Raw genomic sequence first — 22,696 nt, forward strand, 5'->3', positions numbered from 1 at the left:
CACTCAGCTGTCCTTTATCTAGTTTATTTTTATCCAGATAAAGTTATAATTTATTTCCATTGATTTATTCAAGACTGTGATAGTTTAAGATTCTATTTTTCCAAATGAAAGAGAGCTCTCTGTTTAAATGAATTTTATTTTGTACTTTTCATTGTATATTCAATCCAGATGTGCTCAATATTATAGTAAGCACTTCAAGGTATAAAGGGAATATTGGATGTATTCTGTGAGCTTTCAGTCACAGAGAAATGAGGCATGCACACAAAATAATGAGAAAGCAGTATATAGTTATGATTACCAATTATCAAAATGAAATCAGCAAATGAGTTAGTAAGTGGTATAGGACTAATTGTGGCCTTGAGAGATCATAGATGTTTCAATGAGAAAAGCTTATCTTGGGGTCAACCTTGACAAATGGGGGAAAAATGGAAAAACTGGAGCTCATTCTGTGTAGGGAAAAACAGAAGCAAATGCTTTAAAATATGAATAACTGTTCTGGGATTGGTGTACAGAGACCAACTTGATTCTAATGTATTATTTATGTTGGAAACAATATTGGAAATTTTCATATGCACAGTTCGGACTCGTGTGTCTAAAGCACTGATAATTTTGGATGTAACCCCAATGTGATAAGGAGGCTAAGACTTCTGAGTGGGTTTTGGGCAAGAGGAAGGTTATTTTAGGATCTTTAATCTGGCAGCATTGTTTCCTCATAAGTTATCACTATTAGATCGAAGGTGGACTTACACTGTTCAATGACCAGTTAATCATGGGTCTGTAGGAAATGTTGCTCAGAAGCTTTCCTGTGAATGGATAGGCAGTTGGCATGAGTATGATGCGTATGGGTTGGGGGGTGGGGGAGAGGTAGTGTTCAGTAACACCACTAAATTGACTGTTTTCATGTCTTACATTTGGACAGATTTATTGATGAGATTCTCATCCCTATGGTGGTAAAAAGAAAATATTTTTCCATATTTATCGTATTTGAAAGTCTTTACAATGGAGAACTTTCTGAGATATGGGATGAACGTTCAGGTTTTTTATGAGCATACTTGATTTTGTTCTGCTTGACTCCTTAAAATGTTTTATGGTAGACTTAGAATTTTAATATTTAGAGAAAGGAAAAATGTGTGCTGTTTTGCTAAAGCCTTTAACTGTGTGACCACAAAGCAGAATAACTTTGGACATTACTCTGTTAGGTCTTTATCGGAGAGTGAAATTACGCTTTATTTGGAAAGTTTTGCCTAGGTATGAGACTGTTCACTATTTCTCAGGCTAAGTAAACATATAATAACTGCCTTAATAGAAAGAAAACAAGTTCCTGCTTCATAATGAAAAATGTGTGAATCATAACAGAAAAACGGGAGATCCCTGGAAACACTTAGCTTTCAAAGTTTTTGGAACATCATCCTTAAGTGCTTTAGGGATCAAGTAAAGGTCCGGAAAGATCAGCAGTTGGAAGTTTTTTGGACTTACCCTTTCATGTCATTAGTAATGGAAATAGTGCTTCTTAAATTGGGGTGTTTATATAAAAACATACCTTTTAAATGGCACCATGGTATAAACTATGAGGATTTTGTAATGCTGCTTAAATATTTTCACATGACTTTGTTTTGAACTTCAGGATTCAGTTTTACATTTTGCTTGTTGTGTGTAAGATTTGTGAACATCTTTGTTTAAAACATAAAATTCCTTCATCATGGGACACAAAGTTAATATTAAATATTTATGCTTTAGGCACTGTTGAGACAGATTATATGCATGTGTGTACTTTAGCTTATATGCTGCATTGATAATGGTTAAAAGTATGACCCTACAGGCAATCTTTTCAAGCAGATAAAACTGTTGGGATGCTTTCCCAGGATGATGGGGTTTCCCTCCAGGCGTATCTCTTCAATGCGGTCCCGAATGTAACGGGTGTCGTTAGCCTTGCAGAATGTATCATCTGTGATTGAAGTTATGTTGTTAAACTAGAAAATAAAAGGGAAAAATTGTTCAGAAATTTGAAATCTACCTTTTGTATTCTATGTGATGGGATCTTACAGAATATTCTATCTAAAAAGTGGTTTTTAAAATACTGTACATCCTGTGTATCCTCAGGGTAATAAAACCCTCTGTGCAATCTGAGTCCCCTCACCCCCGCAGTTTAAGTCTGCAGTGTTGCTTTGGAAGACAGATTGCTTGCTCTTACGGTAACATCCATGTAGCAGAAAGCTCTAAGCATAAATAAGATTATACTGGCTGGAAAGACTCTCTTGCTTTTGAGTGTCAACTCGGAATGGGCACCGTGTCCTTAAATGTCCCTTTACAGAAAGAAACAGGACAAATGGGGAATGCTGTGATGCTGGAAGACCAATTTTAGTTCCTCTCAGTTCCTCTTCACTCTTCTGTTACCTCAACATGAGATCAACTGGACAGTGTCCACTGCTGTTGGACAAAGAGACACCAAGCAGAGGTCGTAGCGCCCCCCCACCCGCGGATGCCTCGGATCCATGTGTCACATTAACTAGGAGATGCCGCGTGCACGCCTGGCAACAGAGCCCACTCTAAGGGCAGACCTCACACCTCGGTTGCGGGTCCTCTGGGGGCTCGGGGGCTCTGGGCCTCTCTGGGCCGGGTGGGGTGGGGCTCTCAGGCCACCGAGGTAGTAATATTTGATGGGCATAATTTACATGTGGATAAATGAGCTTCCTAATGAGTCATAACATTGACTAATAGTAATTTACATTCACATCATCAGATATTATGAAAGGAGCAGTCCTACCTGAAGATGAATTACACGTAGACTTTCTGGTAAATTAAGAGGCACAGATTCCAGGGCGTTGTGGTCCAAGTACAGGAAGGAGAGGTTGTTCAGTTTCTGTAAGGAGAAGTTACTTCTGCTTGATCATCACTGAGGTCAGTACATTTTCACAGGATTCAAACTATGATATATGCACATGCGTCTACATGTGTGCACGTGTGCATGCATATACACATATGTGTACACATGTGTACATAGGTCCTGGTAATCAGTACTATCAATTGCTGCTTTGGTAGTTATTTGGTTTTAAGGGTTTGTTTTGTTTCCCAAGTAGTGTATTTTGGGCCTTTATGAAGGGTGATAAAGTCCTGCTGCACCCCCACATTTCTCTCCACTCATCTAACCACTGAGTACCCAGCCGCTCCCAGCCTCAGACCTCATGCTGGCTGCTGGGGCCATTTGACTTGTCTCGTGAACAGCTAGTAAGGTCATTTCCTATGCAGGATTGAGCTTGGATCCTGGTGTTGCCATAACCTCTCTTGAACCTTTAGAACTTCTCATTTCACCTCCACCAGTTTCTAGCAAAATGGATATAGGCATATCTTGGGCATAACGTGGGTTCGGTTCCGGAGGAACCACCACAATAAAGCGAATATTGCAATGAAGTGAGCCCAGTGTATTTCTTGGTTTCCCATCGCATATGAAGTTATGTTTACACTATGATATAGTAGGTTATGTCTAAAAATCAATGTGCATACCTTAGTTAAAAATAATTTATTGCTAAAAAGGCTAGCCATCATCTGACGTTTCAGGGAGTTGTAATCCCTAATGACAGATCACCGTGACAAATGTAATAATAATGAAAAAGTTTAAAATATTGCAAGAATTAGCAAAATGTGACCTGGAGGCACAGTGAGCAAACTCTGTTAGCAAAGGGGCACCACTGGACTTGCTCACTGCGGAGTCAGCCCAAACCTTCAGTTCGTAAAGAGTGCAGTGTCTGTGAAATGCGGTAAAATGGTGCCCAATAGAATGCTTTGTCCCTGTGCTCCTAAGAGACGCGCTTGGTAGTGAGATGTTTCCAGGGCAATTTATTAAATATTTAGCAACGTATGACTTTCCCCTACTGGTCTGTATTGAGTTACTCTTCATGATCAGTAGACCATTACTGTGTATCATTTTATAATAGGGCTTCAAGATGGAAAGCATGTGTAAAGTTCAGAGCACTCAAACACTCCGTCTGTGAAGCGTTGATCAGCTCCTGTAGGTCTTTAATATGTCAGTCAAAGGCTTACCAGCTGAAATTACCGTATCTTCAAATTGTAAAGGTTTTTTATTTTTAAAGTGAGTCCTGTTTTGAAGTCTCCTAATAATCCCTTAACTTCTGAGGAACTGTGATGTGCCTTCACAGTGTCCCTTACAACTGAAAAGGGATTCCTTAAGTGTAAACAGGAAGAAAAGGAAAATGGAATATTTTTACATTTTCTGACAGATTGTACGTGTGGACTAATTGTACCTTTGTGTGATTGTTATAAACTTGATAATATTTCATAGTGTTTCTATTAGATGTTATCATTAGAAGCCACAAACTTTACTTATGAATGAGGTCTACTGCCAGTAGCAGCCCAATCATCTGTTTATCTGGGGCTTCTTCCAGGACTGGGAATGAGTATATCACCTGTGCGGGTCTCAGCTGAGGCGGTAATTTCGCCGTAGACTGTGCATTTGGACACAACCTGGCTATGTAAATCAGAGTAGATCACCTTCCCTTTTTCCTGTACATAGGTTTTCTTGAGTTACTAAATGAAGAAGTGTATTTAATTTGTACTGTATATAGAATTTTGTGCTAGGTGCCGTTGTGGAATTCAAAAGAAGGGCTACCTACAGAATTTTATGGGCTAATACTTTTAAGTGGTAGAAGTAAAATTGAGCATTTACTTTTGGAACTGTATTTTCTGGCACTTGTAAAAACAGTTTTAAAATATAAAACAAAATTTTAGACCAGAGTTTCTCTATCATATTACCATTGGTTGTATAAAACTGATACTGTGTGTGGTCACAGTATACAAAACTTACTTTGAATGTATTTGCTTTGATTCCTCTACTCTTGATTTTGTTGTATTTTGCATTAAATAAAGTAAGCTTGGGAGGAAGAACTGGAAGTTTCAGTAGTTGATTTTCAGCTAGCGTAAGTTCTTCTAACAGAGAAAGTTTTGAAAAAGTACCGTCTTCTATATCTTCAATCAAATTTCCCGTGAAATCAAGTCTTCTTAAGTTAGCTTGAAGGAAAAATATACAGAAAATATACAAAAAATATAAAGTTAAAGTCTCATTTATGTGGACTGAAGAAGAAGCACTGGTGTATCAGGTCATTCAAACACCTTTTATTTTTAGTATCTAATAGTGTCTGTAACGAGTAGGTCAGTAAATTTTGTTGAATGAATAGTGAGCATCCCTCTGTGCTTGACACCGATGGCCTTTCTCTCTTGAGCCCTGGAGTCTCAGGGTTGGAAGGGAACTTACAGTTAATGGAGTCCTTCCATCCGTCAGTGTTTGAATCCCCAGAATGCTGAGGTGGTTCGAAACAAACTGTGGTTGCAAATCATGGGAACTAAGCATGACTTTTTTTTTTTTGAGAGAGAGAGGGCGCAATTGAGTGAGGGGCAGAGAGAGAGAGAGAGAGAGAGAGAGAGAGAGAGAGAAAGAATATCCCACAAGAGGCAGAGAGAAAGAGGGAGGGAGAGAAGAGTGGAGCTCACCCGGTGCGGGGCTTGAGCTCACGAACCATGAGATCATGACCTCAGCCGTAGTCAGATGCTCAACAACTGAGCCGCACAGGCGCCAGAAGCATTACATTTGATTGAGTAGAATCATTGTAGGTATCGTTTTGGACTTTTCCGCAGAATGTCGCATTGTGATTGTAGATATATTCTTAATCTCTCTATGCCTTATTGCTTAACAACAACAAACAGAAGTGTTCCCGAATTTGTTAAAGTGATGCAGACTGAGAGAGAAATTCAGTGCGTGTGTGTGTGTGTGACTTTTATTTGTCTGGGATGCTGAGGAAACCTTGCTTCTCATTCCATATTTGAGGTAGTCACTGCAGACACTGAATTAGTGAATATGGACCCTTGCTCCCAGGGACTATAAAGGGTTAGGCTCCTTTGAGCCTCTGGTCACACATTTCTGTCAACCGATTAGTACAAAATTTTATGGTTTTTTTTTTTTTAATGTTTTTTTCATTTATTTGAGAGAGAGAGAGAGTATGAGTATGAGAGGGGCAGAGAGAGAGGGAGACACAGAATCTGAGGCAGGATTCAGTCTCTGAGCTGTCAGCACAGAGCCCGACGTGGGGCCCGAACTCATGAACCACGAGATCATGACCTGAGCTGAAGTTGGATGCTTAGCCAACTGAGCCTCCCAGGTGCCCCCTGTGTGTTTCTTTTGTTTCTTTTTAAGAGCATTGCAGTTAGTGTGTATTGCTGATATATTAACATTGAACTCACAGCCTCAGTTCTGTGGGTCACACTTGAATGAAGATTACCTACGCAGTGTTTTTCCTGTGAGGCAACTTGGGAACACTGGTCGGCTCTTAGGCACTGCACTTGGGGAGCATTTTAAATAGCAAAAAGCACAAAAATGTAGAAAATGTGGCCCTAAGTAGACTGAACAGGACACCTCACAGTGTAAGAGCTGAAACAAAATGGCAGAGGTCACCCTGTTCAGCTGCGGCTAGGTAACCAGTGTTCTGCCACTGTGTACGTGTCTGCGAATGACTGTGGGAGTGTTTCATGTACTGATTTTGGGGTCACAAATGCATGTGACCGCATAGGTGAGTGTGTAGGTGTGGAGTCCAGCAGTGATGAGGAACAACTGTACTAGGGTCATTTGGGAGCCACCAGCTGCAGCATGAATGCTGTTCCGGTTAATCTCATAAATGTGTAGTGGGGCCAGTGTGCATGTTTGGTGGGATCTTCTTCAGGGACTTGGCACCAGAGAAGTGGAGGGTTGTGCTGTGCTCATAGCAGTGCCCTGGAGGCAAGCTGTTGTGCGGTTTGACGGGATGCCAGAAGCATCCTGGGAAGGAGTGAAATGCATTAGTTCCACATGAGAACCATCTGAGATGTTGGGTGGTATTTCATGATGACACCTGGGCCTCTCCCCAGACCTCAGTTGAAGTCTCTGAAGACTAGGGCCTGGTACCATTGTTTTTTACAGTATTTCCCCACATGGGTTTAGTATTCAGCCAGGTTTAAGAACCTTGAGTTAAAGCAAGGAAAAGGAGACTTTCTGCTTTTATTGTGGTGGCAGCATTGTGAAGAAGGCATTCAGGTTGGAGAAACACATTGGTCATACTGGTGCTCCTGATGGACCGAGGCAAACGGATCTCAGAGTCCTACGGCTAAGAAGGCGTCGTCGCCTATATGTTTGATGGGCTGTCAACATCGACATGAAAGGCACCAGTAAAGAAAGGTGATGGGGACCTTTGAATGGAGTGGAGAGGAGTCACCAACAAGCCTGTGGCTGTTTGTAAAGTGTTGTGGATACTTAAACACTCCAGCGGTGACTACCCTAGATGTGACAGCCACAGGTGCCGAGACGCTTGTGTTTTATGAGGCTAGCACTAACATGAGTTAGCGTGAGTTATTTTATGTAAAGTTAACTTACGGATATCTGCAAAATCTTTTGCCGTCAACTTTTTGATCTTGTTGAATCGTGCGTAAAGATAGGCTGACTCCTTCGGCAAGGGTGGTACGGCATCAATGTCAACCTCCTCACAGTACACAGAGCCGCTTAAACACACACACAACAGGCACGTGGGCATTTCTAAGTCGGGAAACAAAATCACAAAAATATAAACTGTAATTTAAAAACATTTGTCCTCTAGTGGTAAAATTATTGCTATCATGAGTTTTCTCACTAATCTGAAAAAATATTTTACAGAATTAAAGGTGATAGCAGGAAGGTATCATGGTTGTGTTAGCCAGTGACCTGTATTGTACCTGATAACTGACCAGGATCTTATTTTAGATCCTGTAACCCCATATGTTTTTTATTCTCTATCATTTTAGCACTGAACATTTAATTGCTGAATTGATTTACATTTTCTGATTTGAATACTTAATGTTCATAAAGCAGAACATAAGGTAAACAAACATAAGCTTGATTCATCACTTGGTTTGGCACAGACACATTGCAGATGGATGACCGTAGCTAAGGAGCTTATAAACTACCAGGTAAGTAAGCAGACTATGCACTTGGACATGAGAGTGTCACGGAAACAGCAGGGACCCCACTGTATATCCTCATCATACCTCCTTATCTTCTTCAGCCTGGAACAATGCCTTAGTCTTTGTTGTTCATAACTTTAAAATTTTTGAATTTTAAAAACATTTTATTTTGGGGGGCATTTATTTTGTAGAATGTCTTTCAATTAGGGTTTGTCTGAGGTTCCTAATTTTTGATAGGAATACGATGGAAATGGTGTTGGCTCTGCCGTGCTGGGCATTGGGATGCATGTGCTGTCTGCTTGTCCCATTCCTTGATGATGCTCTGTTTGGTCTGCCATTCGGGAGTATCTTCTGAGAAAATACTTGGAGCTGTTAAACATCTGGTCTGTCACCAAACTGCCACCCAGTAATTTTATCTATTGATGGTTCTTACCTGAATTGTTTGTTACTAGGATAGTTTCAAATTATGATTTTCTAATTCCTTCATTCTTTCTACGTTAGTTGACAGCTGGTGCAGCATGGAACATTCCCTTCATATTTATTTAGTTTTATCAGTTGAGTATGAACTTATGAATTCCTTATCCCATGGGTCATAATAAGTTACCATCATATTTATTTTGATCATCAAATCGTCACAGATCAGCCAGTGTGAACTCTTTTAAGCTTTTTTTTTCTGTCGCACCTGTGTTCTATTTAAGTGACACTTAATAAATTACACATATTTCACTTGTGTAATTTATGTTTTCAGCATTATGTATATACCCACGAAACCATTATTGCAATTGAAGTAATTGACGTAGTCATCACCCCAGAGTGTTGTCATGCTCTTTGTAATCCGTCCCTCCCAGCAACCACTCTGGTCTGCTTTCTGTCCATTCGCAGCAGTTGGCATTTCCAAGAGAACGAAGCAGTATATCCTCTCATCGAGCTTCTTCCTCTCTGCATATCAACAATTCATTCCTCTTTATTACCGAATAGTATTTCATTGTATTAATATATGCAGCTTATATAGTCCTTCCTTATGGGCATTTGGGTTTTTAGTTTTTGACTATTTCTTAGAAAGCTGCTGTGAACATTTATGTAGAATTTTTGTGGTTGTGATACTTGCGTTTCTCTTTAGTAAATACCTAACAGCAGAATGGCTGGGCCATCTTATAGGTGTGTAGCTTTTGAAGAAGGTCCCACACTGTTTTCCTTAAAGGTTATGCCATTTTATAGTCCCTTCAGCGCAGAAGGATTCTAGTTACTCCACATCCTCGTGCGCGTTCGGTACTATTAGACTTTTCACGTAAGGCATGTTGTGGTATCTTGTGTTTTAATTTATATTTTCCTAATGACTGATGTGCTGAGCAATTTTTTATAAACTTATTTACCATCCACATATTTTTGTGGTAGAATGTTCATATCATTTGCCTATTTTAAATTTTTTTTCAATGTTCATCTATTTTTGAGAGCGACAGAGCATGAGCAGGGAGGGGCAGAGAGAGGGAGACACAGAATCTGAAACGGGCTCCAGGCTCTGAGCTGTCAGCACAGAACCTGATGCAGGGCTTAGACCCATGAACCACGAGACCATGACCCAAACCACGAGACCATGAGCCAAAGTCAGTTGCTTAACCGACTGAGCCAACCAGGAGCCCCCCCCATTTGCTCCCTTTTTTTTTTTTAATATTTATTATTTTTGAGACAGAGAGCACATGAGTGGGGGAGGGGCAGAGAGGAGCATAGAGGATCTGAAGCACGCTCCAGGCTCTGACCTGACAGTAGAGAGCCAGATGTGGGGCTCGAACCCATGAGCCTGAGCCAAAGTTGGATGCTCAAACAACTGAGCCACTCATTTACCTATTTTTAAATGGTGATTTTGTATTATTGTCACTGAATTATAAGAGTTTATATTGTAAATACAAGTTGTTTCTCAGATTTATGTTTAGCAAATGTTTTCCTTTATGTGGCTTGTCTTTTTGTTTTCTTATCATTGTCTTTTGAATAGCAAATATTTTTTATTTTCATGAAGAATAGTTGATTCTTTTATGGTTTGTGCTATTTGTCCTATATTTAAGAAATCTTTGCCAACCACTATCTTATCCTAGGTTTTCTTTTGAAGGTTGTATAGTCTTAGCTCTTGATGTTTAGGTTTGAGGTCCATTTTGAGTTAATTTTTATATATGGTGTCAGGAAAGTTCATCTTTTTAACTTACAGCTCTCAAGTTTTTCAGTACCATTTTTTGAAATGATATCCTTTCCCCATTGAATTTCATTGACACCATTGTAAAAAACAAACAAACAAACAAAAGTTGACCCTATTGTGTAAATGTATTCCTGGACTGTATTCTGTTTTGCTGATTTACTTGTTTTTTGTTTTTGTTTTCATTTTTGTCCATATATGTATGTTTATCTTTAGAGAAAGAGAGCACACACGAGGAGGGGGGAGGGAGGGAGGGAGGGGAAGAGAGAGAGAGAGAGAGAGGGAGAGAAAGAGAATCTTAAGCAGACTCCACGCTGAGCATGGAGCCAGAGAGCATGACCTCTGGAATGATCTGACCGCTGGAAATCAAGGGTCTGAAGCTCAACCAACTTAGCTTGTTTACTTTCTTATTGTTATGCTAATGCCACAATGACTTGCTTCCTGGAGCATTATAGTAAGTTTTCATATCAGGTGGTGTAAATCCTCCAACTGTATTCTTCAACATTGTTATGACTATTGTAAGCTCTTTGCATTTCCACATAAATTTCAGAGTCAGCCTCTTAATTTCAAAAAGACTGGTAAAAATTTAATTGGGATTGAGTTAAATCCTATAAATAAATTTGTGAAAAATTGACATCTTAATGATACTGAGTTTTCTGGTCCTTGAACATAATATATCCATATTTTTAGGTTGTCTTTAATTTCTCTCAGCATAGTTGTCTCGATTTCAGTGTGCAGGTCTTGTATGTCGCTTACAAATTTATACCTACATTTTGAAAAATAATTTTGATTGATTAAAATGTTAAATATCCCCATTACTCTTTAAGAACTCTCTTATTTTTTGGCATAATAAGATGTCTCAGAGCAGTCTTGCCTTTTCCCTGCCCCAAGCCTGATATCAGTTATTTCTTCAAGGAGTATTGGTTTCTTTTTGTGGAGACTGATATTTAGAAACCAAGATTTGAATGTTGATGTGCTCATTGCTGCTAGCATCTCATTGCTTCTAGGCTCTTTCCACAAGGAGGGATGGGAAATACATGTATGTGTATTTGTCTGTTTCTCCGTATTTAATATACATATATACACAGGTATATGTGGGATATGTGGCATAGACATATACGTACATTCTTACATATGGACATAGATAAATACACACATACACACACACACCTCATGTGCATATATACACATATACTCTCACATAGAGACAAACGTGTATACAGGCAAACCTCAGAGAGATTGTACATTTGGTTCCACTGCAGTAAAGTGAATATTGCAATAAACAAGTCAGATGAACTTTTGGTTTCCTGGTGCCTATAAACGTTGTGTTTACACCATACTGTGGTCTATGAAGGGTGCAGTAGTAGTATATCTAACGACACAGTGTTCATACCTTAATTAGAGATGCTCTATTGTTGGGGAGCCTGGGTGTCTCAGTCAGTTAAGCGTCTGACTTCGGCTCAGGTCATGATCTCCTGGTTTGTGAGTTCGAGTTCTGCATCGGCCTGTCTGCTGTCAAGCACAGAGCCCACTTTGGATCGTCTGTCCCCCTCTCTCTGCCCCTCCTCTGCTCGCTCTCTCCTCTCTCAAAAAATAAATAAACATTAAAAAAAACACTCTACTGTTAAGAAATGCTAACCATCATCTCAGCTTTCAGCGAGCCATGATTTTTTTGCTGGTGGAGGGTCTTGCTTGATGTTGATGGCTGCTGACCCTACAAGGTGGTGGCAGCTGTGGCCATTTCTGAAAATAAGACAACTGTGACGTTTCCCACGTTGACTGACTCTTCTCTCAAGAACAATTTCTCTGTAGCACGTGATGCTGTTTGGTAGCATTTTACACACAGAACTTCTTTCAAAACCAGAGTCTATCCTGTCACACCCTGTCCGCTGCTCTGTCAGCTAAGTTCGTGTGATATTCTCAATTCTGTGTTGTCATTTTGACACTCTTCACAGCATCGTCACCAGGAGCACACTCCGTCTCAGGAAACCACTTTCTTTGTTCATCCACGGGAAGCAAGTCCCCATCCGTTGGAGTTTTATCCAGCTCCCAGGGAGCTTGGCCCAGCTCCCTGCCGTCTTCAGGCCCCCCTTCTGCTTCCGGTTCTCCTGTTTCCACACGTCTGCAGTGACTTCCTCCCCTGGAGTCCTGAACCCCTCAAAGTCCTCCCTGGGGCTGGAACCAGCTTCTTCCCAACTCCTGTTCATGTTGAATCGTGACCTCTTCCCATGAATCCCCAATGTTCTTCATGGCATCTAGGATGGTGACTCCTTCCCAGGATGTTTTCAGTTTACTCTGCCCAGATCCATCAGAGCAATCAGTGTGTGTGGCAGCTATGAGCTCACGAAAAGTGTCTCTTAACTAATGAGACTTGGAGGTCAGAATTACCCCTCGGTCCATGGGCTGCAGAATGGTGGTGGTGTTGCAGCAGGCATGAAAGCAACAGTAATCTCATTGCTCGTCTCCGTCAGAGCTCTTGGGTGACCAGGTGCAATGTCTTTGAGCAGTAATCTTTTGGAAGGAATCTTTTCTCCTGAGCAGCAGGTCTCAACAGTGGACTTGAGCCACTCGGTCAACCGTGTTGTGGACAGAGTGCTGTCCTCCAGGCTTTGTTGTTCCAAGTTAAGAACACGGGCGGAGGAGATTTTGCGCGACTGCTACGGGCTCAGGATTTTCAGAATGGCCAGTGAGCTTCCACCTGGCTTCCACCTCAAGTCACCAGCTGCATCCGCTCCTGAGCAGAGTCCGCCTGTCCCTGGAGGCTTTGAAGCCAGGCACTGACTTCTCCTCTCCAGCCATGAAAATCCTAGGTGGCATCTTCTTCCAGCAGAAGCCTCTTTCATCTGCATGGAGAGTCTGCTGTTTAGTGTGAGCACCTTCCTGAGTCCTCTCGGCCAGATCTTCTGGATAATTCCGGCAGCTTCTGCGTCAGCACGTGCTGCCTCACCTTGCACTTGGGCGTCACAGAGAGAGCTTCTTTCCCCAAACCTCCTGAACCAACCTCTGCTAGCTCCTACCTCTTCTGCTCCTTCCTTACCTCCTCAGCCTTCGCCGGATCGAAGAGTCTGGGCCTTGCTCTGGGCGAGGCCTTGGCTGAAGGGAACGTCGTGGCCGCTTTGATCTCCCATCCAGACCAGCCAGACTTCTTCCATATCAGCAGTCAGGCTGTTTCCCCTGCTTATCACCCGTGTGTCCACTGGAGCGGCGCATGCGTGCAGTGTCCTTCAAGGACTCTTCCTTTGCCTTCACAGCTTGGCTACCTGTTTGGCACAAGTGGCCTAGATTTCAGCCTGTCTTGGGTTTCGCCCTGTCTTCCTTACGAAGCTTAATCTTTCCTAGCTTGTGATTGAACGTGAGAGACGCGTGACTCCTCCTTTCACTTGAGCGCTTGGGGGCCATTGTGGGGTTCTGAGTGGGCCTAATGTCAGTACTGTTGTGTCTCAGGGAATGGGGAGGCCTGAGGAAGGGGACAGAGATGCAGGGGGGGACAGGTGAGCAGCCAGAACACAACAGTTTATCAGTTATCAGTTGTCAGTTTATCAGTTAAGTTCACCATCTTATATGGCTTGGCTCGGGGTGCCTCAGCTTAGCATGGTGACATCAAAGATCACAGATCACCGAAACAAATATAATAATGATGAACAAGTTTGGAAAAATGGTGCCAAAAGACTTGTTCCACACACGGTTGCCGTAAACCTTCCATTTGTGAAAAATGCAGCATCTGTGGAGCGCAATGAAGTGAGGCGCAGCAGAACAAGGCGTGCCTGTACCTATTTCTGTATCTGCATTCAGACCACGAGTTGGTGCCGATCTCTTGCTTCCAGTCCAGCTCCACAGTGTTCACTCTGGGCTTCCCCCACCACGTCTGTAGCACCTTCTCTGACCGAGAAACCTGGCTCTCGTTATCCAGCGTATATACCTCACTCAGTGCTAGGCCTCACATTAAGGGGTTTCATCGCTGTGCACCTGCATCGCCGTGGAAAAGAAACCTGCTTGCTGGAATGTCAATGTTTATCCATTCTGTTTTGTCTATAGCCTGGAGTTTCATAGTCAAAACAGTGTGTTTAAGGGTTACTTGGGTTAATTTTTCTTTTCACTTTAGTGTGTTACTCATTTGAAATGAAATTGTTTCTATTCGTTTTTTTAAACATTTTTTTTTTAACGTTTATTTATTTTTGAGACAGAGAGAGACAGAGCATGAACGGGGGAGGGTCCGAGAGAGGGAGACACAGAATCTGAAACAGGCTCCAGGCTCTGAGCTGTCAGCACAGAGCCCGACGCGGGGCTCGAACCCACCGACCGCGAGATCGTGACCTGAGCCGAAGTCGGCCGCTTAACCGACTGAGCCACCCAGGCGCCCCTGAAATTGTTTCTATTTGTGTGCCAGTTTTTTTTTTTTATCTTATCCTTGTATATTTTATTTATAAATGTAATTGTTTACCTATGTGAACGATAACCTTGTTCAAAGCCAAATCTACAGGGGCGCCTGGGTGGCTCAGTTGGTTGAGCGTCTGACTCCGGCTCAGGTCATGATCTCACAGTCTGTGGTTTTGAGCCCCGCATCGGGTTCTGTGCTGATAGCTCAGAACCTGGAGCCTGCTTTGGATTCTGTGTCTCCCTCTGTCTCTCTCTCTGTCCCTCTCCCACTTGTGCGCTCTCTCTCTCTCTCTCTCTCTCTCTCTCTCTCTCACACACACACACACACACACACACACACACACACACACAAACTTAAGTAAATAAATAAAATCTTACCAAAAAAAAAAAAAACCAAATCTACAGAGAAAGTGTATACTTAAAGAAGTTCCACACTCCCGTTCCCCCACCCCACCAACGTCCATCTCTCCCTCCTTGCCACCCCTGGTCCCGTGTGTAACCTGTGGGTAACTAGTTGCCACGATTAAATTACCTTTCTTGAATGTCGTTTCACACAAGTGAGCTGATGCATGTATATTTTCTTGTGTCTCTTTCTTTCTTGGATGAAAGGCAGCATACTGTAGCTACTCCTTTGCACTTTGGGTTTTCTCGTATAATATATTCTGGAAATCACTTCATGTTAGTTCATAGAGATCTTCCTTGTTTATTTTTACAACTGCATAGTATGCCCTTGCGTGGACTTGCCGTACATTATTCAACCTCCCTTCAGTGTTTGGGCAGTTAGATTGTTGCCAGAGTTTTGTGTTTGCAAGCAGTGTTCCAGTGATGTTTGCATATGTATTTTCTCCCTCATGGAGGTGTATCTTTAGGGTGAATTCCTAGAAGTTGATTGCTACGTCACAAAGTAAGTGCATACCGGCCTTGTTAGATATTGCCAAATTCCTGTCCAAAAGCATGGTACTTACTTGTATTTCTGCCAGCAGTGTATGAGGGTCTCTGATACCCCAAGGCCTTGCCAATGGATTATATTGGTTTAATGTCACAGTTTTAATTTTTGTCCATCAGATAGGTTAAAAATCTTTGTGTCTCAATATAATTTAAACTTACATTTCTGTATGTGTGAGATTGAACGTCTTCTCATATGTTTAAGGGCCATTTTTATATCACTTTGTGAATTGCCTATTCATCTTCTGGTTTTACCAATGGATTTTTTGCCATTTTCTTTTTCCTGGCTTTTTATATGTTCTTTATAAATTAGAGATATTAACTTTTTTTTCTATTTTTCTCATTTTTCAGTTGTGCTTGACTTCATTTATGATGCTGTTTCCCATGGAAAAGTTTCATTTCATGGGATCAAATTTATTGATCTTTTCTATTATTTTCTCTGGATTATGAGACATCGCACACACAGTTTATCTTCTAGTATTTACATCATTTCACTTTTTACGTTTTGACCCTAATTTATTTGGAGGGGTTTATTTTTCTGTGAAAAGTGTGGATCTAACAGTATCCCTTTTCCATTGACTATTCAGTTGTCCAACAGCGTATTTTATTTCTTTTTAAAGTTTTTTTAAGTTTTTATTTAAATTCCAGTCAGTTAACATACAGTGTGATATTACGTTCAGGGTTCAACACCATTTTTAAAAAATACCATCTGTAGGGCTCCCGGCTGGCTCAGTCGGTGGAACGTGTGACTCTTGTTCTCAGGGTTGTAAGTTTGAGCCCCATGATGGGTAGAGATTAAAAATAAAATCTTTAAAAATACCATCTTTGCTTCAGAAGTGATTTAAGATGCCTTATTTGTTATATATTAAGTTTCTACATGTGTTTCTGTTTTTCTGAATTTTGTATGCTATTCACATACCAGTATCACACGTATTTAAGTGTAGAGACATTGAAGTATATTCTAATGTAGTATGTCTGGTTTCTGCAGATACCTGCCATTTTTCAGTGATTCCCTGAAACCTGATTCCATGCAGGTTTGATTTTTCTACATGAACTTGAGAATCCTCCTTACCAGCTCTTTAAAGCAGTTTATTGTTACAAATTTAGGAAGAGCTGACATCTTTACGATGCTGAGTCATCCTATCCAAGGGCAAGGGATGTCTTACTAATTAGTGTGTGATTTTATTTCATGTTGTCCTGTGAAATGCTGTTCCATGATAGAACAAAAATAAACCAAATAGATAGGAGTTATTGAGGAGGACTGTGTTGTTTTATACATTTTCTGTTGTTTTAATTAAAATGTATATTACAATTATTCATGTATAAGCCATCTTTATGTCTTCTGTGAGTTTCTTGAAGTTAAGAATTATATTTTATTTCCCTTACCCCCAGGCTGTACATAGTATTTGTAAATAGTTGATGTTAAATAACTGTTCCTTGAAGGGATTTTATATAGACAGAAGCACACTCTGTAGAGGCTAAACTTGTACTTTGGTTATTCTTGAATGTTCCTGTTCCATGTTTGTCATTCAAAATGTGGGATGGCCAAGGGATACAGGAGTACTGATGCATAGGGGCACTTGTACCCCAATGTTTATAGCAGCACTCTCAACAATAGCCAAATTATGGAAAGAGCCTAAATGTCCATCAACTGATGAATGGATAAGGAAATTGTGGTTTATATACACAATGGAGTACTACGTGGCAATGAGAAAGAATGAAATATGGCCCTTTGTAGCAACGTGGATGGAACTGGAGAGTGTGATGCTAAGTGAAATAAGCCATACAGAGAAAGATAGATACCATATGGTTTTACTCTTATGTGGATCCTGAGAAACTTAACAGAAACCCATGGGGGAGGGGAAGGAAAAAAAAAAAAAGAGGTTAGAGTGGGAGAGAGCCAAAGCATAGGAGACTCTTAAAAACTGAGAACAAACTGAGGGTTGATGGGGGGTGGGAAGGAGGGGAGGGTGGGTGATGGGTATTGAGGAAGGCACCTTTTGGGATGAGCACCGGGTGTTGTACAGAAACCAATTTGACAATAAATTTCATATGTTGAAAAAAAAAACAAAAAAAAACAAAATGTGGGGTGGCAAATGATGTGCACTCCCAACATACCAGCTGACGTTATCACTGGAGATAAAACTCCGCTGTTTGAATTTACTGTATCCTAAGGCCATTTTTTACTACTCTAAGGAATAAAGTTCCATAATAACCTATTTATGACTGTTCTTTGTGAGACACGAGATGACATGGTATGCATACTTACCGTCACTTTCTTTTTTGGGGGATGGTGGTGTTACACTCTCATCTTTTTGTAACTGAACACTTTTTTCATCGGGTAATATCACAGTTTCTTTTTCCTATTTGAAAAATAAAAATTTGTTATCAGGTGTGATAAAGTCTGATTTTGACTATAAAACTGAGAGTCATAGGCAACACCTGCCTTCTCATGGTCATAGTGGCATTTCTTTTGTGCTACAGTAAGATTTTGTGTATTGTTCATTAAACTTATAAGGTAAATATTTGTTCACCTTGTTTGTACTCCAGACTGTCAACTCCTTGAGTAAAAGAACCAGGTCTTTTTAATTTTTTTTTTAATCTCCAAAACCCTAACTCAGTGCCTTTGCCTTCTAAATGTTGAATATATTGAAATTCCAAATGGGAGCTGGAGGGAACTCTCCAACACAGAATGAAAGTTTTTCTGAGTTGCAGCCTGAAATGAGACCATCTTCATGTAGGGTAGGTCTCTTAATTATTCTTTATGGTCTTGTCTTTTTCTTCCTTCCTTTCTTTCTTTCTTTCTTTCTTTCTTTCTTTCTTTCTTTCTTTCTTTCTTTTTCTTTTTTTTTTTTTTAATTTGAGAGAGAGAGAACTGGAGAGAAGGGCAAAGGGAGAGAGGGAGAGAATCTTAAGCAGGCTCCATGCTCAGCATGAAGCCCAGCGCAAGGCTGGATCCCACGACACTGGGATCATGTGTGGTCTTGTCTTAATTGAGTTCCTGGTACCAGGTTCTACCATGTTCAACAGGATTGAGGCACTAGTCACGTCGCATGTGTTGGACATAGAGTAAGCTTTTGGCCTCTTCTGCAAGTGACCCTTCATTACCTCGTGCCTGAACAACACCCTGGCACTTGGAGCCCTTTTATTCTCCTCTGCCTACCCCATTTGGACCCCCAGTCCAGACTGTTTGCTCTGGGGGTCTGTATCACTCTTTCCTATCTTGGGAGAGAACATTTTCTGCCATTAGACTAACATAGGTTGCATGGGGCCCCAGTCTGTGCCCTCCAGAATCATGTTACCCTTCATGTCCATCTTGACTCCTTTATTCTCCCAAGTGGGTTCTGTTGGAACAGCCCCTTCACTTAAGTACTGTTGAATTCTACTCTGCTCCACAATTACCTTAGTCCCTATATTTGTATTAAGAGCATAGACCTCTAAAGCAATGTAGAGAGAAGAAGCAAAGAACTTACTAGCTACTTTTTAGGGACCATGGAATTTTGAAGGTTTTTTTTAACTGATTGATAGATTCTAATCATCCATGTGAGCCAATAGCTTATTGGTACGATCGGCCTTTTTTAAAAATCTGGAGCTATGACTAGTGATATCTATCTTTTTTCTCTTAATGTTGGGCAAAAATAATACTTAGCATATTAACCAACTCCGTTGAAAGAAATTACAGTGTTAACATTTAGTCATTGTGCACTGAAGAAAAGCAGTCAACATTGTTATATATTTGGCTGCATTTTTCATTTTCCATTCTGTCTGTGTATGTGAGACACATACACGCACACGCACACACCGTAGGCAGGACCAGATACTTATGTGCTGCATTAACTTTTTCCTTACCCAGCGTTCATTTCTGCGTGCCAAGAAAACCGCGAGTAATCACTCAGCCTGTGCAAGTGGAGTACGAAAGATGTGATATGAAGTCATCCCTGTATTAAATTAACTCAAGGACAATTTACAGTCACTTGATACAAATTGATGAGAGTCTGAGTCGTTGAAACTGATTAAAAATTAAGCCCCACCTTAAGGAGTTTTTCATTTTTTGGTAACTTACATAGTTGGCATATGTAAGTGAAATGCTATAGACCCCAAAATAAGTATGTAATTCCATGAACCACTTCTTCCTAAATTAATAAATCTTAAGCTGGTAATCCAAGATTGCTTTTCCTAATACACAATTTCTCCTATTTTATTTGGAGGCAATATAATATGCACATATAGGGCGTTTTATAACATTACTTAGAAATCCTCAACCAGTAAGAGATCATCTTAAAGTTTAGTTTTCCTTAAATTTTGTTTTGGTTGCTATAGATACTGTTTGGTTACCATAGATTCTTTTTTATTAATTTGGGAGGCATGCATACCTCCCCAAAGTATAATCCTGGAGACAGTTTTTTGAATTACTTTCAGTCATTACAAGTGCTTTTTCTTTCCCCTTTTCAGACACATTAAAAAAAAACAAAAACAAAAACATGCATCTAAATGGGTGACTGTTTCAGAAGTTAAATTTAGAGTAGAAATAAAGTACCTTAATATTTTTTCTGTCCAGATATTTATCCTCAGAATCTTGACTAAACAAGGTTTCTTCAGAATGATCTGTCCCATAGTGATAGGTGATGCGTGGGTCCTGCTGAGCTGGTGGTGCCAGCTTTATCAGAGGCACGGACAGGAGCAGGAGAAGCACAGACTGCAGCATCGTCATGCTAGCAGAAGTCCAGGTGCCTGGAGTTCATGAGCTGGTGGCCTGCTGACTGCGGGACAATGCTCTCTTTTTCCCTGGAAGTAAAAACGCAGACCTTCGAAGCAATATTTAAAAGCTTAGAGGACTTTTTGGCAGGGTGTACGCAGTAGGGGCCAGAGAACAAGTATTTAACCCTTAGTGATCTTTAATTAGATGCTGAAAGTTTCTATGTATCAGTGACATTCTTAAAAATGGTCTCAGAAAGTGGTTTTATTTCTTTTTCTGTCAAAACCCAAGTAATGTTGGTAATTTCAGTTTCTTAATAGTTAGATGCTGTAAACAAGGTCCTTGTAAGCAGCGGAAATCTTAGGATACCTGTAGTATAAATAGTTAAGACTCATGATCCTGCCTCATGTGAGTTAAAAATATCATATTTCAACTTTGCTATTTTATAAGAACTCTTGATTTGTAATGGTAGGAGTTTCTATAAGTTCCAAGAGTTTTGGAACTTAAACTTTAAGTTTAACATGAAAAGTAGTTATTAACACTTTTAGGTGATAAAGGATATATGAAAATGTTTTTGATTTTTTTAGTTTTGCAGTTTTCATAGATACTCTTTTTATTTAATAACATTGTTTTTAAATTTAAACTACGAAAAACACAAAAATAGTATTGCAGACTAGAAGAAATAGAGAACTGTAATCGAGGATTTGGGGGAAGGAGATGGGGAGGAATCTCTTAGGTTCGTCAGTGATGCACATTTCAGACAGAATCCCCCAGAATTGCTGGTGCTGCATTGTGGATGCCAGTTTGTCAAAAATCAGTGGCCAAAAAGCCTGGTTTTGTGACTTTGCAGCACCTGCAGGATGTCAAAGTGACGCAGTGATAACAGTTGTTCGAGGTAACTGAAAAATAAAAAATCAGAGGTGGCCTTTGCATTTATGAAGACTGAGAATCACATCTTAAACGATATTTAAAATGATACATGAAAGAAGAGCCTACCGTTGTAGCTTTTTTGAAGGTTTTTGTGGTTTTCGTCAGTGGAAGCTCATGCCTGTGTATTAGCCCCAAGGAGGAAGGTGGTGGATCAGTTTCAGACTGCTGCATAGTTTCGTGACCGGCCGCTCTGAGTGCAGTTCGTCTGCATGGAGACCCTCCCCGGGCCATGCAGCGTGAGGGCTCCCCAGCTGTGCTCATGGGTCTGCAGCGCCGTCTGCTTCTACATTACCTCATGTGAGAAACGCTAAGGTTTCCTGAATATCGTTTATGACGAGGACATAGTTTGAAAGTCATGCTTTTTATTTTAATGCTTTTCGAGGAGATAAAACATCTGCGTTTTCAGTGAAATAAAACACCAAACTAAAGTCTGTGCTCTTAATTTTGTGAGGGGTAAAAATACTGTTCTAGTATCACAGTTAGGACACAGCCAAGAAATTTCCAATGCAAAAAATTAGTTTTAGCATAAATTATCTTCAAGTTTAATTATCCATATAACACAAATTCCATATAACACAAATCCAAGTGTGAGAGTTTTTAAAAAATAAATTTGATTTGTAATTTGGAGTTTGGTGGTAAAAGATACTTTTGTTTGCTAAATTTAGGAAACTGTAAAAGTGGTCTTAATAATAAATTTGATTTTTAAAAGTCCAAATGGTATTTTAGATAATTGTATGAACATCTTTAAAGATTCACTTTCATTTTTATCACTTTCTGGTGCTTTTAGCAATCAAGCTAACACTTCTTTCTCCTCTAAAGTATAAATTTGGGGCATCTGGGTGTCTCAGTCGGTTAAGTGTCCCACTTTGGCTCAGGTCATGATCTCACAGTTCATGGGTTTGAGCTCCACATCAGGCTTTCTTCTGTCAGCCCGGAGCCCGCTTCAGATCCTCTGTCCCCCTCTCTCTCTGCCCCTCTCCCCTCTCAAAAATAAATAAACATTAAAAAAGTAAACAACAAATTCAATAAATGTGGATATGGATAAATATTTTATTAAAAATAGAAAATAAAAGAACACCAATTTGTTCTCTTTTCTATTCAAAATTGCCTTTAGAGTCTTTCAGATTGAAGCTTGGACCAACTAAGACTTGAATGCTCATGATTTTATTTGAATGTGAATTACTTTACATTTAGTTGTGATCTTCTCTGGTTTCGGTTGATACAAATGATCAATTTTATGGCTTTAAGGATACTGTAACAATTTTGGAGCCTTTGCAAATATCTGATAATGAAACAGCAAATATTGATCTGTTTTTGCATTGTGTGGTAAGTTTGTTGAAAAGTGAACAAGATAGATATTAAATGTCAGATTTAGAGAACCTTAGAGACTGGGTATTTTACTAGTGACATACACAGCGTGATATTTGTGTTTTGTGAATTACGGCCTCTCTCCTTGGAAAGTTAGCACTGGTGGCAATTCCTTTGGCACCCATCCATTGAGTGAGCGTGCTGAGCACCACTTTTCTACCAGAAGTACACAGGTGCGCTCAGACCCATGAGAGTCCAGTTCTCCCAAGAAGGATCTCCCC

The 22,696-nt window shown here is 40.3% G+C and overlaps 2 protein-coding genes across 5 annotated transcripts in view; one reads left to right on the forward strand and one right to left on the reverse strand.

The window, feature by feature from the left end:
* CENPP (centromere protein P) overlaps positions 1-22,696 on the forward strand; it is a 228,023-nt gene that overhangs the window by 59,231 nt on the left and 146,096 nt on the right. The gene's annotated exons all lie outside the window — the stretch shown is intronic.
* On the reverse strand, positions 119-21,367 carry OGN (osteoglycin). Its single transcript, XM_019434292.2, has 7 exons — positions 21,174-21,367; positions 20,019-20,266; positions 17,751-17,844; positions 7,412-7,570; positions 4,820-5,022; positions 2,765-2,860; positions 119-1,970 (listed from the first exon to the last, which is right to left on the reverse strand). The coding sequence occupies exons 2-7, from the start codon at positions 20,190-20,192 to the stop codon at positions 1,800-1,802; spliced, it is 897 nt and encodes a 298-aa protein (XP_019289837.1). The 5' UTR covers positions 20,193-20,266; positions 21,174-21,367; the 3' UTR covers positions 119-1,799.

This window comes from Panthera pardus, unplaced genomic scaffold, assembly GCF_024362965.1.
Source record: "Panthera pardus isolate Hobbes unplaced genomic scaffold, ASM2436296v1 HiC_scaffold_20, whole genome shotgun sequence".
NCBI lineage: Eukaryota > Metazoa > Chordata > Mammalia > Carnivora > Felidae > Panthera > Panthera pardus.

What these genes read in the sequence shown, in the direction of transcription:
- OGN (XM_019434292.2), bottom strand. Translation starts at nt 20,192, where the DNA reads ATGACGATGCTGCAGTCTGTGCTTCTCCTGCTCCTGTCCGTGCCTCTG. An exon ending in TGGACAGAAAAAATATTAAG is followed by an intron (nt 17,845 to 20,018) that starts GTACTTTATTTC and finishes TTTTTCAAATAG; the next exon opens with GAAAAAGAAACTGTGATATT. An exon ending in TACGTGTAATTCATCTTCAG is followed by an intron (nt 1,971 to 2,764) that starts GTAGGACTGCTC and finishes TTTATTTTCTAG; the next exon opens with TTTAACAACATAACTTCAAT.